Below are 25,896 nucleotides of genomic sequence, written 5' to 3' on the forward strand. Positions count from 1 at the left end.
CACTTTCTACTTGTCTAAATTATTTATTTATATTATTGTGAGAAATAATCTTTTTTTGATATGCCGTCTTGTGCGCATCAAATAGTTCACATACGATTTCAATATTTTAATTTAAAGCCACTAAAACAACAATTTGTAACAATATTTAAATTTTAAAACGTACAAATAATCGCTTTATTTAAAATCTATCAATTAAATATACGTGCTTCAGAGGAAAAACAGTAAGTTGTAGTATTTTAGTTCTTTTTTTCTTTTTTTTAAATTTTTATACCAAAGAATTTTTTTTTTTTGTCAATTTTTTTCTCTCAAAGTAATTTTTTTCTTTCTAATTTGTAAAAAAAGTATTCTACCAAAAAATAAATGTAAATTTTGCTTTCAAATTATGTATTTGAATAGATTTTATTGGTCATTAATGCAACATTATTTATAATTATTATTTTTTAAAAATAATATTTTAAAACAAAATATAATGTTTGATTTATTGGATTTTCATGTGGGTGCAACTGCCCCCTTTTGACATTACTTATAGGTAGCTACCTATTTCTGCCATCTTTGATAGAAGTTTTGAGATTGTTAGAATTTTTATTTATTTATTTTCCCCTGTACTGAAGGAACAATTTTTTTATTTTATTTTATTTGCTAAATTGGGGATTATTTATCTTTTTTGAATACGGCACGAAGCCTGTCATACTGGTTCACTTGTACTGACGGTAAACAAAAAGGTTAAAAAAGATTTAGTTATAACAACTACTTAACATCAAAATACTCGTTAACTATCTATTCCATCTGCCTTAGTTATATTGATTTCTAGTGAATTTTGATTTTGCCTTTAAAATACTTATGAGATTATTACTTCTAAAATCAGAAATTATTAACTTATTCTTTCCAAATTGCTGATATTTAATTCTAAATCTATTTGTGCTCCAAAAGAAGAATAAATATAACTGGATAACACTAGTGAATATGATATTCTCAACCTTTTGACGCAGAATTTTTATTAAACATATTTTTCATACTTTTTGCATTATGTTGCATTAATTTAGGTCAAAGTAGGTAAAAAATGTTGTATTTGACATTTTAATAATTTAGACACGTTATTTTCTGCGTTAAAGGTAAAATCATTCAAACACGGCTTCTGAACAATAATTTTTCGAATTTGCATTTATTTGCAGTCATTTAGATCTAAGAGAAACAGTAATTCATTATACTATTTTTTTTAACTTACAAAATCAATTATTAAAATTTTTTTGAATATGAATGAAAAAAAAATTCAAACTGCTTTTTTCGGATTTTATATTTTAATACAAATATAATTCTGATAATGTGTCAGTTTTTTTTTTTAGTATTAGGCTGTTTTTAATTTTTTTTAAAAAAAATACCAAAAAATATTTTTCCTAGTAATAAGAGCGTCAGAAAAAATATATAAAAGAGGCACCTACATCAAAGGGTTAACTAATAGTTTCCTAATTGGGAAATGATACTTATAACTAATTAAAGAGAAAATTTTACTGATGATATATTAGTTTTTAGTCATCAGTTTAGATTTTTAATCTGCTAATGTTAGAGCAAAAGTAGTCTTTCTGAAATAACAGTTTTTATAACATAATCTCAGATATTTTTTGATTTTTTTTAGAGATATTGTATTGGCAAACCCAGTTTATTCTTATTTTATGCAGTTGATAGTATCTACCAGAGTTGGACAAAAATGTAACCGATTACATTTTTCGATTACAATAATCAATTACTTCATGATTACAAGATAACAGAATTTTGAATACAGCTGTAATCGTGATTACAACTTCTAAAAATTTTGATTACAGCTGTAATCAAAATTTTGATTACAACTGTAATCATGATTCCAAGTATTTACAATTACAAGTAATCGCAACAAAAACGATTACGGGTAATTATTATTACAAGTAATCAAAATATATGATTACATGTAATCATGATTGCAAGTAATTGATTAGCAGTAATTATCTGTAATCGATTAAATTTGTAATCCTTTACTGTAATCGACGGCCAACTCTGGTATCTACTAGATACCAAGATTCAGATCTAACAGTCATTGGCGTTGTTTATATGATTAAAACTGCTTTTTGTCTATTATTGAACTACTATCTTTTATTCGTGTTCATTCTATTTTTTTAATCTTTGTATTTAAATATTGTTTTTTAAATTAAAATTTGTTTTCATGTGTTTCAGTGGGTGGAGGAGAGTTTTACGAACTTTGAACAAGGGATCAATTGGCGATCCTACGTAGTGTGTGATGTAGCATATAACAGTGTTAATAACTGGTTATGGACACCTTTCATTGAGAGGAGAGATGCCAATAGAATGTACATTGAAGTGAAATTTAGTATGAGAGATTGCAATCTGTTCCCCGGGATGGCTCTCTCTTGCAAAGAGACATTTTCCTTACTTTATTATGAATTCGACGCTGCAACCAAAGAACCGCCACCTTGGGAACCTGATTCCTATAAGCTCATAGACCGTATCGCGGCTGATGAAGGCCGTTTTACATCCACAAGTGAGGTGATCATCAACACTGAAGTCAGAAGTGTGCCCATCACCAAAAAAGGTGTTTACTTTGCGTTTCGAGATCAGGGGGCATGTTTGTCGCTGATTGCCATCAAGGTATATTACATAACATGCCCTTCAGTCACTCTAAACTTTGCTTACTTTCCTGAAACACCAACTGGTCATGAGCTTCCAGCTATTGTGTCCGCTGAAGGGCAGTGTGTGGCCAATACTGAATCAGTGGATACTCCTCGTCTTCTGTGCAAAGGTGATGGAAACTGGACACTTCCCAGTGGAGGATGCAAATGTGTTGCTGGATACGAACCTGTTGACCAGTCTTGCCAGCGTAAGTTAAACACATGTTTTTACATTATCGTTTGTTTATTTGTTCATTAAATTTGTGGTTGGAGCTGAAAATTTGTGGATCAAACTAATTTCTTCGTTATAAAATGGTATTTTTGAGTTTTTGCATTATTTTATTGAAAGGCTTGAGTCTGTAGGACAAAGTTAAGAAATTTCGTTAGTGGCCAGTTGTAGCATTTCTAACAGTGACCACTTTTTAAAACATTTGACGACGTTTTCAACTATTGAAAATTTTAAACGATTAAAAAAAAAAAACTTTGATATTAAAAATATAAGTCATTCCTTTTGAAGTAGTTTTCAAAATATGGTAAACATTGCATCATTTCTAAAATAAGGACAACTTTTAAGAAACAAGAGTGAAATAAAGTAATTTTTAGAATAATTTAAAATATTCTGTATTTGTTAAGGAAAATAATAATAAAATGCACGAGGGATGCATTTTCAACGAAAAATCTGCAATTAATATCCAATTTATTGATCTCTGCACTTGGTACAATATAGCATTTGTCAAATTCTTCAGCGAGAGTCTTTTTAAGAGTGGCTTTGGATGAAAACAATTCAAGTAGGTAATAAGATGTAACTGTATATTGTGCTGTGTATCGAGTTTATTTTTTGGGGGGGGGGGCAAGACAATATATTTCTTGTCTAGTAAAACTCTCCTTTTTCTTCGTAAAAAATTAGTACCCAAGATTTTGGGGATACCGATAAACTTCCCCTTTTTTAGGAGAAAACTTAGGGGTGACTTATAGGGAGAATCGAATTTGTTTCAAACAAGCAAGTGAGGAATTGTTTGAGATGCATTTTCTCATGCTGAATTTAATGAGAACAACCCCAAGATGGTCGTACTAATACCTTAGAGGTTATAAGGGTTTTACGTACAGAAAGTACAAATTTATACTTATACCTATTTACGCATCTTTTATTGATAGATATCTAAACAAGTGAGACATTGTTTCCTATGCATTTCTTTACAGTGAATCGAATGAGACTGTGCACAAGCCAATAGAATAAATAGTCCGATAACATTTGAAATTTTGAACTATTTGTTCTATTGACTCGCGTATAGTTTCTTCTGATTTATCGTTTAAAAAAAAAAAAATCGTACTTGTTTAAATATTGGTTGCAGATACGTAAATTGCTGTAAGCATAAGTTTATACTTTTTGTTCACAAAGCCCTTATAAATTTTAAACTGTTAGTCCGATCGTCTGCCTCACATGTTTGTTTAGAAAAAAAAAATCGAATTTCCCCTCTCTAATCACCCTTATTTCCTGCAAGCAAAAAAAAAGAAAGGAGGAAAGCGTATAGATGAGAGTTAGGGAATTTTTTCTGATGTCATTTATAATAGCATAACAAAGCTTTTTATCAAAAAATATCTTGGGTATTAATTTTTACAGAGAAACACTTTTTGTTTTGCTGCTATAACTACTGGACTATTTCTCAAAGAGGAAGGAAGAATACAAATAAAATTTTAGGCTTTTTTTTTTTCTTCTCTTTTTCTCAATAGGTATTTGGCGAAAAGTTTTTACTCGCAGTTCAATCCAAGGTTCAAAATCAAAAAATCCTCATTAACTTGACCCCCCCCCCCCTGTCCAATTAAATTTAAAATTGCATTTTACTTTAAACCAACTCTTGCTGTTTTTCTCTTGTATTCTTCTATTGTCTTAAGTAAAATCTTATTAAAATAGTTTGTGCAAAAAATACATTTAGCTAATAATAACAACTAAGTCTATCCAGTGTGATGCTATTGAAAGAATTCTTTAAATTGCATTCTTTATAAATGCAATTTAAATTTTTATATAATTGCATGGTTTTGTTTGATAATACAGGAACTAATTTATGAAAATAGTTTGTTCTGATTGGATGATTACTCAAGCACAACACAAACAATAAAATGATTTTATCGTTTTTGTTATGATATTTTTTACATGTTCCAAAAAACAGAGTTATTTAAAAATAGTTGAGTCATAACATTATTTTTATCTTTAGATAGTATAGTTAGAGTTTTAATTGTAAGTTGCACTGCTATATCTAAATATGTTTATCATAATATTTGTGTACCAAAAAAAAAAAGGAAGACTATACTCATCAAATTACTTTTAAATGGAGTTATTAGTCATAAACAGTTAAACATTTTAGTAAATAATTTTGAGCAAAAAAAAAAAATAATAATATTCCTTTTAGCTATCAGATCAGTATCTTAAGATGAATAATTTTATCAACCCTCCATTGTTGATTAAAAAATAAGATTGACTAAGTTAAATAAAACTGATGTTATATCTTTTTCAATAAATTGTTTTAGAATACTTTGAAATTAATGTATAAATAATTGAAATTTATAAAGTTAGATTTGCGAAATAAAGTTCTCATTTTTAACTGTTTGCTCTAAGTTCTAGATTTAAGATTTGTTGATACCTTAATTTTTAATATAACATACAGTAAAATTGAAAATGGTAGTTACACTCAGCAATTTTGCTCTGAATATTATTTTTCTGAATATGCCTTCTGTAATGAGCAATTGTAAAAAAGCCTTTAAATTAAGAAATTGGAATTAAAAACGTTTGCATTCCAAATGTATAGTAAATTATACTATTGTTTATAATTTTAATAGATACAAATATTTAAAAATGAATGTGTTTTTTTGTGGTTCCCTTTACCTCTATTGACACAGTGCAATCCAGGGGTGACAAGTTTTTGCCACAAAATTCCAATTAAAGCTGGTTAAAAAAAAAAAAAAAAGAAAAAAGTTATAATATTTGCAAAAATAGATGTGCCAGCAAAAACTATTTTCCACTGTTGAAACGTTAAATTATAATTTTTCTTTTTCAGAGTAAATAAAAAATTATAATTAAATAAAGTGAAAATTTATAAATTTTAACACTTTTCAACTAATTATTTAATTAAAAATGATTAATTATATATTTGCTTGTACAAAATCTATAAACGTAAATAATATAATATCAAAAAATTTGATGAAAATTTAAAATGTTAACAGCATTGTACAGAATATTAATGATGCAAAATATAAAATTATCAGTAAATACAAAAATCCTGTAAAATAAGCGAAGTCTTTAAAATTTTTTAATTTATTATTTTAATGATTAAAGAAGTACCCAGATTTAACATTAAGATGCACTTTGTTTTTTTCATTGTAGCAATATAATTTTTGTTGCTTCAACATTCCATAAAAAAAAGACAAACTTAGAAGTGTTATTAATCAGTAGTCTATTTTGAATTTTTGAAAGGACAAATTGGAAAGTAATCTTTCAATAGCAACACTAGTGTACTATAGTGTAGTGTATTTTGTTATACACATTAACAATTAGTTGAAATCTTTTAAATTTATTCTTCATATTTAAATGTAATAAAATGAGTTCCTGTAATAGATTATTATTGATGCATTTAAAATCAAAGAGCTTAGTGATAAACGTCCAAAAGCTGCTTATTAAGTAGCGTCTAATGTCTTTTTTAGTTGCTTACCAAATAGCCTGTGATTCTTTTCTAGCTGTATACCAAACATCTAAAGAACAAAATTGTTCTATCAAATAGTGCTTTTGATGTGTTTTGTAATTGAAAAACTCAGTGGAAGAACACATAAAATGATATTTATGTTAATTTATTATTATGTTAATTTAATTATGATATTTATATTAATAAATTTTAGAAAATTTGCTCTAGATGTTTGTACACATCAAGAAGTTTTTTTTATCAGATATATTTTTCCTAATAAAACTACCTTATTTTAAGACTTGACACAGTAAATTAATGTTCAATGCTTAAAGTTGGCTCTTAAACTTGAAAATATGGATATTATTATTGTTCTTCCATTTAGTTATTTTATTTAAGATTAATCATTATGTTGTCTAATGTTTCAGTGTGTTCACCTGGAACTTACAAAGAGAAGGTTGGAGATGATCTCTGTATGCCATGTCCCATGCATAGTGCTGCTTCCTATAGTGGATCTGTTGAATGCCAGTGTGATAAAGATTATTTCAGGTCACCTAAAGACCCTAAATCTTGGCCTTGCACAGGTAAGTTTTTTATTATTTTCTAAACAGTTTCCATATCAAATTATAAATTTGAATTTTACTTTGTAGTTCTGCATTTCTTGTTTTATCATCTTATAATCATAAATAAATCTACACTGTGCATTTATTGCTTTGTACTTTGGATGGAAATGTATGTAAGAAACTTGCTTTGTAAATCTATAGAAAAGTGCGTACAAAAAACAATTTGGAAATTCAATTTTTTTTTCCTTTCTATTTTTATAATTGCTTGTTCTCTGTGCGCTTTTTTACAGTTTTACCTATCTGTTTAAACTGTTAACCAACAAAGTTTTTTTTTTTTTTTTTTTTTTTTTGTCTATTTGAAAATTTAAAAATGTATTTAGTTCATCGTTTATTTAGTTAAAGTAAATAAAATGTATAAGTTTTTGCATATCTTTAAAAAAAACTATACTTAAATAAAAAAAATTGATAGTCAAAATCCATTTATAATTATAATGATTGTTGGTATTATTTTTATTATTTATTGTCAAATGGCGTAGTTGATGACCAAACAATTGGTGTAGTTTTTTTTTCTATTATTCTTTTAATGTTTATCTAAACTTGTGGAAAAGTTTATTAGAACTTAAGACGTCTAATTTTTGAGAGGGTCTGAATGAAAATTCCATCTGCTAAATCTGCAAAAATGATTAGCTTTTAAAATAACTTGAATCTTGTTTTTACACTAGATAAATTTAAATTGATAAAAATACCTGATTTTTTTCCCCTCCAAAATATTATGGGGATATTCTTTGAGATTTTTAATTATTGAGGGATCAGATACACACTCTCCCCCATGCATTTGGTACCCATCTGTAAACTATATGAAATAGTTAGTTTCATGTTGGTTAAAAAAAAAAGAAGTTATTCTTCAAAGAAAATTGATATCTAAGTTCATTTACAATTAGTTTCCTAAATTCATAGTTAATATAATAGTTTGTTTTTCATACTTTATTTTGCTGTTATGTATAATTTAATTTTTACATTCTATTTTTTAGAACCACCTTCCCAACCTCAAAATTTATCAGAGACATTTGTTGATCAGTCTTCTGTGCTTCTTTCCTGGTTACCTCCGAAATTTTTGGGTGGTCGCAATGACACTTTCTATAAAGTTGTGTGTGACAAGTGTGGTGCTGGTGTGTCCTACGTTCCTGCTCAACAAGGATTTTCTGACACAAAAGTTACAGTTACAGGGCTGAGTCCAGTTACTACCTATACTTTTATGGTATATGCTGAAAATGGAGTTTCTAGCTTCACAAACAGTCAGTTTTCAGAAATCACCATCACTACTGAAGCCTCGGGTAAGGAAGAATACTACACACAAGGTGTTTTGCTATAACTGCCTTTAGTACATATTTCTAAAATCCTTGTCTAATTATGAAGTCAAAAAGGTATACACATTAAGAGATATAGATTATTATTTAAAAAGAGAAGAAGAAAAAAGCTATTAAAATCCAGCGATGCCAACTGCTCCGAACGAGCCAAAATAATTTTTAAAAAAAAAACGCTAAATAGCTACAAAGCAAATTTTGCAAATATTTGACACTTTTGCTTGCTTTTTAAAAGGTATAGCATGGTGTAAGTACTATTAAGTGGTGAATTATATAAACCTACGAACTATTTAGAAATAGTGGTGGAAAAAAATCTACTACATTGAATTTATTAAACCTAGAATCACAATTGATAAACTACCACTTTAAAATATTTATTTGCTGTCCAAAGCAAGTTGACATCTCTGAAAATCTGTACCTATGAGGGAGATTTTATGAAAAACATATCAAAACCAGTTTGATTGTATGGCAAGACTGTGAGGAGGTCTTACAGATGATGCTTATCAACTTTTTTCTACTTTCTAGCATTCAAATAGGTTTTGAGGCTTGCTGTCTCTTCAGTGGTGTTTCTTTAAATTTCTCCGGCATTGTTTTATTTTCTTAACTTAAATCTTAATTAAAGACCAATAATATGAATATTTTTTAAATTTTTTGTCAAGCATTCTAAAATTATATATTAAGGGTGGTTATTATGTAACACACTGAGTGTATGTATATTCTACTAATGAAAAAAGTATTAAATTGAGCTACAAAATGTGAATTTTGATAATAAATTTAATGAAAGCCTACAGATTAAATACAGCATGTTTTCAAAAATTGTTTAATGCCTCATAGTAGCATATTTATTTTATTGTTAAAAAATGCTTTTTTTTTTTTAAATTATGATAGATTTTTTGAAATTTTCTATTAATTTCTCTTTTATAAATATTTTAAATGCTATTTATTGATTGTAAGAGAGTAAAATTAATGAAACCTAAATCTTTATTTCATTTAAGTTAAATTTGGTGTATGAATGAACTTATAAAATAATATTTTATTTATACTTATTTAATGTTTTGAAATAGTATAATTATATTAATTTTTTGAGATTATTTTTTTGCTCTTACAAGTTTAATTCATTTATACTGTTTTTTAATGAAGTATATTTATTGTTTTAAGAAAAGAGGTCTATTATTTATTATGTTTAATTATAAAATTTTATTATTATTTTTTTATATATATAATTTAAGGTAATAAAAGCTACAATATTTATTTAAAAATATCCAGGTGTGGAAAAGTTTTACTTAGTGCTGTATATGAATAAAGCTAGCATTATTTGTGCTCTTTACTCATTCTTTAGCTTTATTTTTATGAATGTGTTTTAATTTATATGTTGATTGTCTTATATATTGTCTTTAATTACAGTTCCTTCAATTGCATCTAATGTTAGAATAAAATCAGTGAAAAGCTCTGAAATCGGCCTGGAATGGGATCCTCCGGATGATCCATTCTCTGTTACTGAAAACTATGAAGTGAGGTATTTTGTGAAAGGTCATGAAAAGAATGGTTCTATTTCTACAACCATGAAAGAGGATATTATCATCTCCAATCTCAGAGAAGGAACCCTTTATGGTTTCCAGGTAAATGCCTCTTTTCATTTATATTATAGTGTATTTTCTAAAACTATTCTTGTCATATTTTTTTTAGATCAGGTTATCCCATTCCATTGCATTTTTATTTATTTATTATTATACTTCGATAATAAAATCTTCTACAAATTTTTTTTTGTATGGCGATGGTTAAATTTTTTCTTCTCAATCCTACTGTAACGAAATAGCTTTTAAGCAGCCTGACCCGAATCGGTGTGGTCTCCATGAAGGGAGACAGCCTTTTGAAGTATATTCAGCATTAAATTTGAGAGATTCAGAAAAATAAACAATATTGACCGTTACCAAAACTACTGTAACGACTTAGGCCTTTAAACTGTCTAGTCCAGAGCAGTGTGGCCCTGTCTGCCTCTTTGAAGGTTAGAGCTGTTAGAAGAAAGTGAGAATGCCGAAGAGTTCAGTAGCGAGAAGCTGAAAGATGTGAACATTTGATGGCTTCTTAAACTTTTTCCAAAAATATATCTGTATCAAATTTTGCCTATAAATTTTTTTAAATGATAAATTTTTTTTAAATTTTCTTAAATTCTTCCTTTTGTTGGTGATGATGATGTATATTTGTTTGTAACTGAGGGGCCAAGCCAATCTGGCCCTTTTTGCAACATTACACTCTGTAAGTTAACTCAAGCATTTTGAATCTGGATGATTTTCTCCCATGTTATCCGGAATAAAAGTGGTAAAAAATTTTTTTTTTTGCATGAACTTTTTCAGATGTTAAAAACTTTTGAGTGTTTAGATACTTGATGTTCACCATTTCTAATGTGTTCAATACATTTTAGAAAAATAGTCAGTTTTTAATTTTGTGTAAAATTATCTTGCCAACATAATTGCATGAAAAATTCCACAATTAACTCAATTTATTATTTTATAGCAAACTGCTTTTTCCCCTAATAACTTTTCAGTCCAACTTTAATGTAACATGAAAATTTTACTACTAATGTAAACTTAGTTTATTGTTATTGATAAAAGACTATTTTTACTACATTGTTTATTCAGTATTATTTTATAACATCAAATGACAATGAGTATTTATACTATCTCTTTTGTGATTTGTTGATTCCGATTGCTTGAAATATGTTTTGTTCTTTGCCTTTTAATGTAACACATTTATTACTCCCCTCTGATTTCTTACAGCTTTTTGTACTTCATTTTACTTACATTATTTAAAATCATATCTCGTTTCTAGGTACGAGCAAAAACTACTCATGGTTGGGGTGATTACACTAAACCAATATTTAAAATGACTGGAGCAAAACTTGCAACTAGAGGTAATAATATTACTGGAATATTTGAAATATGTCTTTTAAAAACCCATTCTTAATTATAAGTAATCCAAATTAATTTAACTATTATTTTAATTTTTAACTATTTTTTCATTCATTATATGAATGAAATAGTTGATAAGTTGTTTATAGTATATTTGAAGTTGCTGTATTTTTTTTAATAATATGTCAGTAACAGTATAATATGTTATAAACAGTTTTTTTTCCATTTTATAATTGTTATTAGTTACTGTTTCTTTAAAAATATAATGTTTATATTTCTTCTTGTTAGAAATTGTGTAAATGATGAGAAAATTTTTATTGAATGTAAATAATAATAGTCTGAAAAATGTTTTTCAAATGAGGTATTTTGGGTGAAACTTTATTTTTATTTATAGAACTTGTAACTGACGATCAAGTTCAAGTGCCAATCATAGCAGGAGTTGCTATAGCAGTACTTCTTCTCATAATTATAGTTATTGTTTGCATCGTCTTTTACATTCGAAGGTAAGTTACACAAATAATTTTATTTATTTCACTTAATTTATTTCCTATTGCTTAAAGTTTGCCTATTTATTGTTGTTATTTCCAAACTAATAATGCTTTAAATACAAATTTCTTCTAGAAGCTCTGATGAGTGTAATAAAAAGCAACCAAGTGATTGTGATACCTTAGAATATCGAAATGGGGAAGGTAAGAAATGTAAGGATTTTTGCTTTTATTTTCTTATACAAAACATTTTGAACACTAAATTTTTAATTAATTTCTTTCCTCTTTCATTTTATAAGATTTGAAAATCAGCTACATATTTTTGAAAATCAGTTATATTTACTGCTGTTACATTATTTTTATATTATTTTAAAAACTTTATTCCAATTATCGGCAAATTGGTATTTTTGATAATGATTATTTAAATTGTCAGATTCTTCATCTGTTTTTAAATCTCATGCTGAATTTTTATTTCTTAATTTTAAAGAGGAATTTCATTTTACCTTTAACCAACACTTTGAAATGAAATAAATTCTATAATTATTTAATATTCAAAGTATTGATTTTAATTAGAATAACTATTTATAAAAATTTCCATATTAAAAATTAGTATGTAATTTTTAAAAATTTTAATTGTTTGTAAATTGGTATTTCTAATGATTTTTTGATAATAATTATTTAAACTGCCAGAGTTTTCATTTGTTATTCAATCATGTTCTAGATTTTTACTTTTAAATTCAAACCAGAAATTTCATATTCTGCTTAATCAACACTTTGATAAAATGTGTTAAAAGTGAAATAAATTCTTTAATTATTTAAGTATAGATAAGTAAGAATTAAGTAAGAATGATTTTTTTGAAATCAGCGAGATATTTTTTTATTTATTTGTAACTGTTTAATATGTATAAGTTTTTCTTAATGATTAAGAATTTCTTGTAATAGTTTCTTTGGTTAAAAATTTTAAAATAGGTTATATTTTTGTAATATAAATATAATTTTTACTGTCTATTGATTATTCGAATGACCTAAATGCAAATTCCATTGAGGATCTTTTTAATTTGTTTTATTTTTTAAATTTATATATTTTGTTCTGCCATCAGCCCAGTTTTTATATGTTTAAATAAATTTTTATAATTGTCTTTTTGTATGTGTTTTGTCCATTTATCCTGTGCTTGAATTTTGGGCTTGGCTAATATTTGGTGATGGTTGATGGCCCCTGCTTAGCATTGCTTTTATATCCTCTGTGCATTCTATTATAACCATATTTGCATGACAACATAATTGTCTAAAATATAGATAATTTGTTTTTCTGCCTAAATTTTATAACAGAAAATTTTTCTGGCTGCAGTTTTTTTCTGCAAATTATTAATTAATAATTCATTCTTTATAAATCATGAAATAAGTTTGAGAGCTGTTAAAAGTTTTTACAGTTACTAATTCATTCTTAACCTTTGATATAAAATTAAATCGATAAATAAAACTTTTCAAATAACTCCCATTAATTGCACCTAACAGTGTAAATTGTTTTGCAAATACTCATTAATAAAATACTGAACTCACTAAAATAATAGATTTATGAAATAAATTGAGTTGTGAACTCATATACACTATTGACACTTTCTAAAAAAAATATGTTTAGGTGTATTCTGTCCTCGATTAAAACTGCCGAAGTCAGAAGAATTTTTTGTTTTACTCACTCTTATAACAAAACTATGAAATAATTAATGATTTTAATTACATAGCACAGTATATCACTTAATTACAATTTTATGATGAATAGGCATTAGTTTTGCTTTCAAGCAGCGTTGATTAAAAATGTCAAGCTATCAAGTTCTTTAACCCATTATTGACTGATATAAAATGATTTCTACTTTCAAAAGATTGTTATAATCATTGTTTTATTTTAATTGTTGTTTTGTTTTAATTTTTTTTAATAAATGATACAGTCTAATAATCAGTTAGCAAATTTTGTTTGCAGACTTTAAATCAGCTTTTTTAGGCACGTAAAACCATATTTAATTTTAGAAAATAAATTACTACTTATCATGAAACATGTAAATGTAATAAAGATACTAGCATTGGTTTATTGCGATAAATCATTTTGATTGAATTAATTGCACTATTTCAATATATGTATATTTAAAATCTTAAATATCTTTGCTTGTCATAAAGTCTTTCAACTGGATTTCTTAGGGGTTTTCCTCCATTATACTGCAATTTGCATTGCTAAAGGTGCCTACATAAAATGATAATTTGTTCCAACTATAAATTATTAAATGTATTTAAACATGTACATTTTCATTCTTGATTCAGCACTCCCCATGTATAGAGTGGCATGCCATACGGTTAGGTTAGTTAACACACAAAATTTTCCCAACAAAATATTTTGACAATAACAACTATGTTGTATAATACAAAATAATAATTTAACAATAATGCTAATTTGCTTATGATTTAAAAAAATCCTACTGCAGTTATAGTTTTATGCAAGGAACTGTAATGAAATACTTATAAAAGCTTAATATCTTTCTGGTTTATTTGATCATAATAATTTTAAGATCACGAACCAGTCATAATTTAAAGCAAAGAGCAACAGTAAAGTGCTTATGAAGGTATTTTCTTTGGCGTTTCAATCTGTAATGAGTTAAAGAAACAATATGCTTAAAATTTTTATACAATGAATCCTGATATCTCTGTGCCTTGTAATCATTATTAAAGGAGTGAGTTTCATTTCTGAAATAAAAATGTAGTCCTTTAAAAAAAAACGAATCACAAACTGACATATCTGCCTTTCTACCCCTAACAGTAGTGCCAGCTCTTGTTCACCCACCTATTGTTCCCACTGCATGGTGTAAGTAGCTGTTTTGCTGTCTCTCAATAATATCTGCGCTATGTCCCTGTTTTTTTTTTTTTTTCTATGTGTGTATTTTAATATCCTACTTACATTAAACGTTTTTCTAGTTTTTATTTAACCATTGTGATTTCGAATAAATTATGGGTGAGTTAGATAATAAATGCTGCATCAGATGATCAAAAAATGACCGATTATTTGATAATACAAAAAGTGATTTACCAAAAAATGACTGATTATTTGATAATACAAAAAGTGATTTATCAAAAAATGACCGATTATTTGATAATACAAAAAGTGATTTATCAAAAAATGACCGATTATTTGATAATACAAAAAGTGATTTATCAAAAAATTACCGATTATTTGATAAAACAAAAAGTCATTTGTTGCATCCTGCTGAAATATCAGTAACATTTCATCTTAATAAGTTTTAAAATTGAATGTAAAGTTTGTCCACAGATTGTGCTTCAAACAAGAAAAACTATTAAAAAATTGTACTGAAATAGCCTCCATTTTCAGCCAAAAATGTGATACAATCTCCGGACAGAATCAGACATTCATTTAAATAATTTAGTTGGAATGGACAGGTCTGTAGCAAATAACATAGTTTTATAGTTCTTCCTGTTTGCAGCACCATCTATTGATGAACTAAGTAACCAATTTTGAAATTTTGCGAAGTATATTCCTAGTTTCTTGAGCTGAGTGCAACAAACCGCACTTTTCTTTCTTCAGTTTTATTTTTTTAAAATTATTTTTCAAATAATATGTAAATTATTTTTTAGAACACCCAATATTCATTGTTAAAATTTTTGAATAAACTTCATTTGAAATGAAGTTCAATTTATTCTTTTAATTAAAAAGTTCATCAGTGGTAAATTAATAGATATTAAAAGAAAAATATTTGAGACTATTAGAAAAAAGTATTGAAAAAAAAAAGTACTTTGGAAATTAATTAGTTGTGGTTTTTTGATTTGAAATTTGTTTCAGAGTTTCAATACAAGTACTTAAAACTATTTCGTAAAATATAGTTAAATTCATTGTTGTATAAAGTTTTTATTGTGTTTTTTGCATTAGAAAAGTAATGTTTATTAACTCCTTTGCAAATTTTTTCAGTTAAAATGTTTTAGACAAAATTTCCATTTAATGTATCGAAAAATGTTGCCTCCAAATTTGGCTTACATTGAATGTTATAAATGATCCTAATAAAATTGAATTTATATTATCTTTAAATTTCCATTTTATTTATTTTAGTCTTCAAATTTCCATTTCTTTTCTATATGAAATATATTCAGTTAGTTATATATATATATATATATATATATATATACCTATGAGGTTACATGACTTAGGGGCCGTTCAAAAAGTACGTACATCCCGAAGGGGGGGAGGGGATTTGCTATTATGTACGGTTTTGTACGATGGGGAGGGGGGGGAGGTATTATACAAAGTACGTACTTTATAAACATACACCAAATTTAAATTTGACTTTATCCTACACACTCCTTAAGTAAATGTTTAATTTTATTCAAAACATAATTATTCTAATTTTTATGAAAAAGGGGGGTAGACTAATAAAATGTACGTACTCTAAGGGGGGGGGGAGTAAGACCTTATGTACGGTAATGTACAAAGGGGGGGAGGGGCTTAAAATTTCTCCATTTTTGTGTACGTACTTTTTGAACGGCCCCTTATCTAAATATCTGCTCCAAAATACAATTTTAAAATTTAGAATGGTAGCCTTGAATGAATTACAAAATATATACTATATAAACAAATTAAAATATTTAACTATTATTTAATATTAGTAATTGTTACGATCAGTATCTATAGTTGTTAAAAAAAATTGCCTTTCTTTAATTTGCTGTACGTCAACTTATTTATTCCAAATTTAAATTTCTTCATAATACTTTGTTTCTTTAGATTAAATGTCATTAAAAAATTTAAGTGAAAAAAAATGCCGATTGAAAACTTTTTGGTTTTATTTAAGAAAATTGTAAAATTTACAAAAGTTTAGAATAGAAGTTCTCAAATTTCAAAAGGAAAAAAAATATCTAAATTGAAAATATATTTGAAATTCTTAGAAAAAGAGTACTTTTTCAAAAAGTGTATGTTAAATTATTTGCTATTTAACATTGAATTTACTTTTAAATTCAATCTGGATTTGATTGTTCTAAAGACAAATTATTTTTTTATTTGAGTACAAGTTTCATTTTTTATTATATTAAAGGAAACTTATTTACATGTTTTCAAATAAATATTTTCAATGTTATAATTTTTGCATTAAAAAACTTTCTAATTCTGACATTAAATGGAGCACTTTTTATTTTTTACATTTTTCAATACATTTAAATGTCTAAAAGTAATAAATCTTTTTTCATATAGTGACCACTCCCTTGTTTACTCAGTGCGGAGCTGCAAGAGCATATATTGATCCTCATACTTACGAAGATCCAAATCAGGCAGTTCGAGAGTTTACTAAAGAAATTGATGCATCACATATCACCATTGAATCTATTATTGGGGGAGGTAAAACAGAATAAATTCATATTATTTTTTTTCTGTAAAAAAGAAGTTGACAGTGCGGAAACTGCAAAACTTAGTGCTAATTTTTTTTTGTAATTATTAAAAATTTAAATCATGATTATAAAACTAGAGAAAGTTTAAAAATAAAACAGTTTAACGATTAAACAATTCTAAAAAAAAATATTATTATTTATTTGTTAATTTATTTTTTGTACATTACAGAAAGAGTATTGAATTAATGGAAATATTTTTCTATAAATTCTGAAGACTTGAATTTGGTACTCCAAAGTTGTTTGGCTCTTTAAAGTTCTAAAATCTACAAAAATCTTTTCCATTATTTATTTATTTATTTACTTTTTTTTAAAAATTTTTTACGATGTACATAAATCTTTTTCTTGTTATGTGCAAACTTCTTGGAACTGTAATGGAACATAATTTAGTTTTAGAACCTCTAACAGTGCAGTTTTTTTTATTAAATGGTTTAACGCTATTTTAAATTACAGTTTAGCAATTGAATTATTTATATTTTATACAATAAATGTTATGTACACAACATTTCATTGGGCTTGCATGCACATCTTTTTGAAAATTCTGCTTATTTAAGTTTGAAATGATATAATTTGACTTGGATAGTATTTCTTTAAAATTAATGCAAAAATTTTTTTTATTGAAAATTGTGTTTCTATCTTTTTCCATTTTTCTTAAATTAATTCTAAAAATAGTTTGATAAGATTTTTAATGGGTGTGTAAAAATTACTACTTTAAAAGTATTAAATTAAAAAAGTATTTCTAAATATTTTAGAAAATATTTTCAATGAGTGTGTAAGTATTACTACTTAATATATAAAAAAGTATTCCTAAATATTTTGAAAATTACTTCTTAATGTATTAAAAAGTATTTCTATATACTTTGGAAAATATTTTCAATGGGTATGTAAAAAATACTACTTAAAATATTAAAATGTATTTCTAAGTATTTTGGATAATATTTTTAATGGGTATGTAAAATTTACTACTTAAAACACTAAAAAGGGTTCTCAGGATTGGCATCAAAAAATTATTTTTAAGCAACCTCTGATAAACTATGTATTTATTTGCGTGATTTTTTTCTTCCTAGGTGAGTTTGGAGATGTTTGTAAAGGTAGGTTGAAACTTCAAGGTCAAACAGAAGTAAGTGTGGCCATAAAAACCCTGAAACCAAGCTCATCAGACAAGGCTCGCATGGACTTCTTAACTGAAGCCAGTATTATGGGACAGTTTGATCACCCCAATGTTATATATTTGCAAGGTGTTGTTACCAAAAGTAATCCTGTGATGATTATAACTGAATTCATGGAAAATGGATCATTGGACACATTTTTAAGGGTATGTTTCAACTTTTAATTGTTCATTAGCTATGTAAATACCCTTTCAAATTAACCTTTGCTTGCGGTGTTCCATGTTGTACCATCACATGGGATCCACATGTTAACCATCCGTTAGCAGATGGTTAATTTAAAAATTATGTAATTTAAATTAAATTGCCTCCATTTATTGAAATCTATGAAGTTAAAAGACTTGGCAAAATTAATCTAATGTTGTATGGTTGAATAAAACTAAAATAAGATCTTTCATCTAGTAACCTTATTCTTTTAAAAAATGTCTCTTAAATTAGATTTGTTTGATAAATTTCATGTTTCAGGAATTTTAAATTTATTTGTTTCATTTAGGCTAATGATGGCAAATTTCAAGTTATCCAGTTGGTTGGTATGCTTAGAGGTATTGCAGCTGGAATGCAATATTTAGCAGAAATGAATTATGTGCACAGGGTAAGTATTGTAATTATTTATTATTATTCACTATTCTACATTTCAATGTATTTTTATAATAAATGTTTTAGAGCAATAAAAGAACATTTATAATTTTTGACAATTTAACTTTTTTAGGATCTTGCCGCTCGAAATGTTTTAGTCAATGGCAACTTAATTTGCAAGATAGCAGATTTTGGGCTATCCCGAGAAATAGAAAGCGCTACAGAAGGAGCATATACCACAAGAGTAAGAACTTTTTTAAACAAATGTTACAAATATTTAAAATAACGTACATAAGTTATTAAAAAAATAAATAAATTTTTGAAACTCATAATTTTTCTAGTATCTCTTTTTATCATATTTTGCGTGCATTTTGGAGAATAAAATTTTTAAAATTGCATGATATTTAAAAAAAAAGAAATTATGTAAACCTAAAATAGTTAATAATATAAATGTAAATTTTGTTATTTTCTATTATGTATAGTTCTATCATCTTTTGTTTAAAATCGTGTACGTATAGGCTTGAAAGGCTAATAAATAAAGTTCTTTTTAACAATATTTTCAAAAAATATTGGGAAGAAATTCTTTGTCTAGTTACTTACCATTGTTTAGATTTTAAACATAATATCTAAAAATTAATAAATAAATAAGTAAATAAAAAAAACTACTACTAAAGTAATATTACTACTCATGTGGATTAACTACTTCCAATAATTACATAGTCAAAACGTTGTTTACTAGATTTTTATTATTAACTGTTATTTTTAACTAGCAACTTTAAGCTATTTTTTTTCTTCTTAGTAGTTATAACTATTGTCTATTTCCATTAGGGTGGTAAGATTCCGGTGCGATGGACAGCCCCTGAGGCTATAGCTTATCGAAAATTTACTTCGGCCAGTGATGTTTGGAGTTATGGTATTGTATTCTGGGAAGTGATGTCATATGGTGAGAGGCCTTATTGGAACTGGTCAAATCAAGACGTGATAAAAAGTATTGAAAAGGGTTACAGACTTCCAGCGCCGATGGTAAACTTGTTATTTCATTAATTGTTGATAATAAAACTATAAGGAGTCCACTCATATTATGCATGAAATAAACATTTCTTTTATTTAGTTGTTTTTTTATTTAAAATAGAAAAATTTTATAATACTTGTTCTTGACATGGCAATGTATCTTTGGCAACGTATCAATATTAATGCCGTGAAATAATTTTTACATAAAAGTGCTTAAAAACACTAAAATATGCATTTAAGTACAGATTATTTATAAAAGAAATGTAAGTTATCAAGAGCAATTAAAAAAAATTTCCAACAATTTTGTCAATTTCGGTTGGTTTTAAATTTAAAGATTGTGAAGTTAATACATTTATGAACAATTGTGGTTATCTATATTTTATTTTATTATCCCAAAGAGTTTTACCCTGATTCTATATTATTGATTTCGATTATCTTAACCTTTAACACAAAGCATGATAGACTGTTTTGAAACAATTTTATATTTAAATAAACTTGTAAAGTTGATTTCAGCATTAATGTCACTTAATGCTACACTGGCGAGCTATTGACGACAATTTTGGATAGAACTCCGAAGTGTATGTCTTACTTTCAGTGTAGTGTGAAGTTAATATTTAGTTAGCTACATTATCTTTATTTAACACTGTAACAGGATTTTGCTTTTATTTTTAAGCTGGGAAGTAGCATGTTTGGCAGTTTAAATTCTTATAGTACAAGATTTAGCATTTAAAGTAAAAGATTTATGCTCATTAATACCTTTCTCAATACTGTTCTTGAGAAAATTCAAATTTTACTTACCACAATTATGTAACATTTGTAATTTATTTTTAATTATATGTTAGCAATGTTTTTCTTTTTAAATTTCAACTCAGAAATGAATTAGAATTAGCTCATGAGCTAATTTTTATAAAATGAGATCAATTTTGCTTTCTGATTTCAAATCTATTAAATTCAATTAGAGTTTTACCATTTGATACATTTTTATGTTATTTATTGTATTTCTCTGTGCTTATTTGTGCACAAGCTATTTAAGCACTTAAAAAATTTTTTTAAATATTGCTAAAAAAAATTTTTTTTTTTCAATAATTTTTTATTTATTTGTTTTTGTAATATTTGAAAGTAATTAATGATTTAAACATTGTAGTGGTTAAGAGATGATTGAATAATGAAAGATCTTTTTGTAGCTTAATTTTAAACTAATTTTTTTAGTTTAGATCTTATATTGAATTTTTCCTCCTAGATCTAGAATCTTCTATTTCAAATTTATTTCTTGAGGAATGCACAAAATTTTTTGAAAATGTTTAGTCATCAATGAAGGATGTCATTTTTAAATGTATTTCTTGACCTCTATGTTTCAGGATTGTCCTGAAGCTTTACATCAGCTAATGCTAGATTGCTGGCAAAAGGAGCGGGCTCACAGGCCTACATTTGCTGTTATTGTGAAAACATTAGATAAGTTAATGAGGTGTCCAGAAAGCTTGAAGAAAATTGCTCAGAACAGGTAAAAGCATCCAATCAACACTAAAAGCCAATTTGGAAACATTTGCATTCTTTATAATTTTAGTAACTATAATATTTTTTCCTTAATCTAAAGTATTTAAAATGTTTTATTTATTAATAAATTTAGTGAATAGCAATTCACTCTCTGAGGTTTAGTGACTCACTTAGAACTACTTAAAGGCAGAGAAGTAATTCCTGTATGCTGAGGCTGTTGAGCTGAAATCATGAAGTTAAAAAATTTTTTTCTTTGATGCCTATTATAGTTAATTAAAAGTTAGGTCATATCAGATGATTATTATATATTATATTGCACCGTGGTGAGTCAGGGGATAGAACGTTCGCCTTCCAATGAGGTGAACTGGGTTTGAATACCAGTGATGACTGGTTGATAGGAAATTCCACGTCCGCTTTGCACCGACCACAGTGCTAATATAAAATATCCTCAGTGGTAGATGGATCATAGGTTAGAGTCCCCTTGCCGTCAGACTAGCCGTGGAGGTTTTTGTGGTTTTACTCTCCATGTAATTCAAATGCGGGTTAGTTCCATCAAAATATTCTCCACAACTCAAATTTCCGCCAATACTTGATCCAGGAACCATAGTAGTTATGTAATAGTCTTAGTATGTATTTGTCATAGTAGTTATGTTAATTTAAACTCTTATGTAAATTTTAACCGTATTCTAATAATAAATGAATAAGTAATCATCAAAATTGAAGCTTTCTTTTAAGGAAGTTTCTAAGCAACCTTTTCCTCAGTATGACAATGAACCACCTGATCTTCACCTTTTGTATTCCGAAATCTCTCATTAAAAAATAAATATATAATTCAGAAATATTATTTACTTAGTAACAATATCACTACTTTCTTTGTATTTAATGAAAGTTTTAATCAAACATTAAGTCTGAGTTAAACTTTCAGAAAAGTTCAGAGTTAAGCTTCAACTTCTGATTTAACAGCTCTGCTGTTTCTAACTTCTCTGAATGAAAGCAAAAAAGAGCAGAGGGAGAAAAAATGTCTAAGTTTGGATTAGTTTTGCAGTTATAGTTTAATAGAAAGACCTTGTTCTTGATTTTAATTGTAAAAAAAATTACTGAAAGGTGCACTTATAAAACAAATTATCATTTTGTTTGCAGTTGTTTAAAATTAAAACCCTCTTATTTGTATTTCATGTATAAGAGTGCTATGGAGTGGGGGGAAAATTCATTCTGGTGGGTGTTAGTCTTATTTAAGAGCTTATTTTCCAATCATAATCATCGTATTTTAACAAAATAGCCGCTAAACAGAGAAATCAGGATGATTTGGAAAAATTTAAGGGACTACATTGGTCTGGAAACAGTCAAATTTGTTTAAAATGTGAAAACGCCAGGGAAAATAAATTAATTTATGTTACTAAATATTGAATTCCCCCCCCCTAAAAAATAGTTTTTAATATTTTTTTTTCTGAATTTGTTTTTAACTTCAATGGGACATATAAGTGTTTTGATATATATTCTATGGTTTAGAATAAGACAAAACTGTCATTAATTTGAAACTTTTACCAAGATTAGGAAAATTCACTAAAATCTTCTTGGAAAAGAGGGGTTAAGAGTAATTTTTGAACAATTGATTTTTTTAAATCTTTATATCGCTCATGGGCTGCAATGGTGGCACAACTCAAAGAACACTTGTTTTGGACTAAGAACAGTTGTAAATATTATAATACACATTCTTTTCAGCAGCAATACTAACACAACTCATAATTCAACTTGATGGTAATCTTCGTTTAAGCAAACTAAAGCATTTCTTATGCATTTTCACTAGCAATGAAAACTTTAAACCCACTTATCTCAAAACTTGATTTTTTGAGTTGTGCTGCTATTGCAGCCCATGAGCTATATATATATATATATGTGTGTGTGTATATAATAGAATTGTGATTTCTGGAAATTTAATTAATATTTTATTAATTTGTTAATATTATTTCTGCCTGGGGTATTAAAGTCTTTTATTCTTTAGGCATCAAAATCCACTGGACCCCAATGCTCCTGACATGACACAGTTCAAAACCGTTGACGAGTGGCTCAGTGGAATCAAGATGAACCGCTATCAGGAGAATTTTCAGCAGGCAGGTATCACGACCATGGATGCAGTCACTAGGATCACACTGAAAGACTTGACAGCTTTGGGTGTGACTCTAGTTGGTCACCAGAAGAAAATCATCAACAGTATCCAGACAATGAGAGCTCAGCTAAATGCAAACATGTCTGAAGGTTTTCTGGTATAGCAAAGCTCAAATTAGCTTCACTAGGATTTCAAAATAAATTTGTGTGGTCGCTTACTGATGACAATATTCAGTGCAGTGACCCCATCTACAACAGGTGCCATTGCAAATGAGGCAGTTTTGTCCTCACATCAGTGTGTCGCCGTTTTGGTGTCATTGGCTCTTCCTGCCGGCCTACCATATGCTCATCGATGGCATCTGTTCCTATCTGGGATAACCAGATTAGTCAACAATAAGAAGAAATTTGGTTTTTGTATATATTTGACATATCAGATTATTGGATATATTTCATAATGTGGGCCTAATTCCACAATCTGAGATTATCCCACCGGCATGCCAGGACAAAAGTTTGGTTGCGGTTGCATATCATTCCACTTGAATGCAAATAAATGCTGATGTGTACTTAAAACCTTATCCGCAACCGTAGCATCACGAACGATGCTCGTCGTTATTTTCATTTTCATCTGTGATCTTCCGTGTGTAAATATTGAAGGGCTGTGTGTGTTGTGTAAAGTGTGTAAATGTGTTTCATTTCCTCTCTATTATTCCCTTACGATGGAAACCATGGTGCTTATTATTTGTGACAAAATGGCAAAATTCGCCCTCTTTTTTTTTGTTATCCATCCTCGACGAGTGCGTCATTGTTATCGCCTGCCCCTTGCTTCTTGCATGTTCCGTTACGGGGATGATTTTAATAGTGATTTCATTTTGTTAGAACCATTTTTATAATTTATTTCTGTGATGCATGCACTATAGAAACAATGTTCTTGTTCCTTTTTTTCTTTTTTGAAAAACTTTTAGAGTTGAAACAGCTTGTGTACAATGGCAAACTATCAATATATGCAAAGATATAAATATATATATGAGTAGAATTATTTGTTAAATGTAAATTTTTTGATAGAAATAGTTCTGTTTTACACAAGGAATCTCATCATGGCAATACTAAGTGTGGAGAAGTAGAGTATTTGTATTGTTGTGTCACATGAAGCTTTTTTCTGGAATGACTGACAATTCAATCATTTTTCTTTCAACAAATGTTTTTTCTTCAAGCACTGAAACTCACAATCACCCTAAGATCAAACTTTTTACTCTTGATTCACTAATCAGCATTTTATAAAATTAGCAAGTAAAACCAGAACTACACCAAAACTTCTAGGTTAAAAATAAAATTGTGACTGAAAGTTATAACAATGATAGGTTTTAAATATAAAACACTTTCCAGATTTGATACAAATTTCCATTCCAAAAATCTGTACAATTTTTAGATATTAAATGTAGGCACTTGATAGAGTTTTTATTAATGTTACAATTTAATGTGCTGCAAATTTGCCCAAAATTGCATTGAAAGGCTAATGGCAATTTAATGATAAGCCACTTTTCAAAATTGTTCAAGAAAGTCTTTATGTGAAAACATCAGTTTCCACATATGCCTGAAGATCATGCTGCTATCTAGGAATTTGTTAAACACCTATCTGGTTATGAAATTAAGGAACAAATTGATACAAAAATGTGGCGTATAACTATATTGCCCTTTGCACTTCAATTATAGAACATGGCAAGATGAAATATGTCAGTTTCAGCTTGCTTTAAGCTAAATTTTTGGTTAATGAAAACTGCTGTTTTTATTATTGAAATTAAATATTTTTTTACAGATTAAAAAAAAAAGAACGCTTTATATTCAAGATCGAATTGTTGTAATGCTCAAGCTATTTTAAGTTACAATAAAACAATTGGTGTTCTACACTGATTACATGTAATTTATTTTATTGTTCATGTGTTTTTCTTTAATTTGTTCAATTAAAAAAAATGAATCTTTCATTGTTTTTAAATGGACAAAACAATTTATCTCAGCAACTTTGTTTATGCATATTCCTTCAATAATTCTATATTTTAAAATTCACCAGTTATGTGATATTATATTCAGGCCATATAATTTTATTCATTTTTACATTTTACGTGGAGGCTCTGAAAAATTTTTTAACAAAATTTATTTTTTTTGTTACTTTTTATTCATAAATTCGTGCCAAAGCTTTTATTTATTCTTTTTCACCTTTTTTTTTACTGTAAGCTTTTAACCTCATTGTTTATGTTTTGAGTGTTACTTCACTGAGCATTTTATCGGTTACAGTTTTAATTGAAATAATTAATATTTCTTTGAAATTAATTTTGAAAGCATTTGTAGGTATTATCAGGCAATAGTTTCTTTTAGCATTATATTATAAATGTAAACGGAAGGTATTTCTTTATTAAATTTTGCCATTATATCATTGCATCAAGCAATTTATTTTCCATAATTTCACATAAAC

At 27.3% G+C, this 25,896-nt stretch overlaps 1 protein-coding gene across 7 annotated transcripts in view; it reads left to right on the forward strand.

Annotated features, from left to right (window-relative positions):
- Positions 1-25,351, forward strand: part of Eph (Eph receptor tyrosine kinase) — a 307,148-nt gene extending 281,797 nt beyond the window's left edge. For 3 of the 7 annotated variants that reach the window (XM_043043347.3, XM_087150379.1, XM_071181350.2), the window contains exons 3-17: positions 2,206-2,866; positions 6,757-6,912; positions 7,923-8,225; positions 9,660-9,874; positions 11,085-11,166; positions 11,559-11,667; positions 11,786-11,862; positions 14,456-14,500; positions 16,886-17,029; positions 18,144-18,391; positions 18,736-18,834; positions 18,952-19,062; positions 19,647-19,841; positions 21,188-21,330; positions 23,326-25,351. In XM_043043347.3, the coding sequence (XP_042899281.2) occupies positions 2,206-2,866; positions 6,757-6,912; positions 7,923-8,225; positions 9,660-9,874; positions 11,085-11,166; positions 11,559-11,667; positions 11,786-11,862; positions 14,456-14,500; positions 16,886-17,029; positions 18,144-18,391; positions 18,736-18,834; positions 18,952-19,062; positions 19,647-19,841; positions 21,188-21,330; positions 23,326-23,593 (2,856 nt within the window). In that variant the 3' untranslated portion in view covers positions 23,594-25,351. The remainder of the gene's footprint in view (positions 1-2,205; positions 2,867-6,756; positions 6,913-7,922; positions 8,226-9,659; positions 9,875-11,084; positions 11,167-11,558; positions 11,668-11,785; positions 11,863-14,455; positions 14,501-16,885; positions 17,030-18,143; positions 18,392-18,735; positions 18,835-18,951; positions 19,063-19,646; positions 19,842-21,187; positions 21,331-23,325) is intronic. The other 4 variants (XM_071181349.2, XM_087150376.1, XM_071181352.2 and 1 more) reach the window with 2 other exon arrangements.
- Positions 25,352-25,896: the final 545 nt, after the last annotated feature.

Source organism: Parasteatoda tepidariorum, chromosome 8 (assembly GCF_982258835.1).
Source record: "Parasteatoda tepidariorum strain Cologne lab strain chromosome 8, Ptep-v5.0, whole genome shotgun sequence".
Lineage (NCBI taxonomy): Eukaryota > Metazoa > Arthropoda > Arachnida > Araneae > Theridiidae > Parasteatoda > Parasteatoda tepidariorum.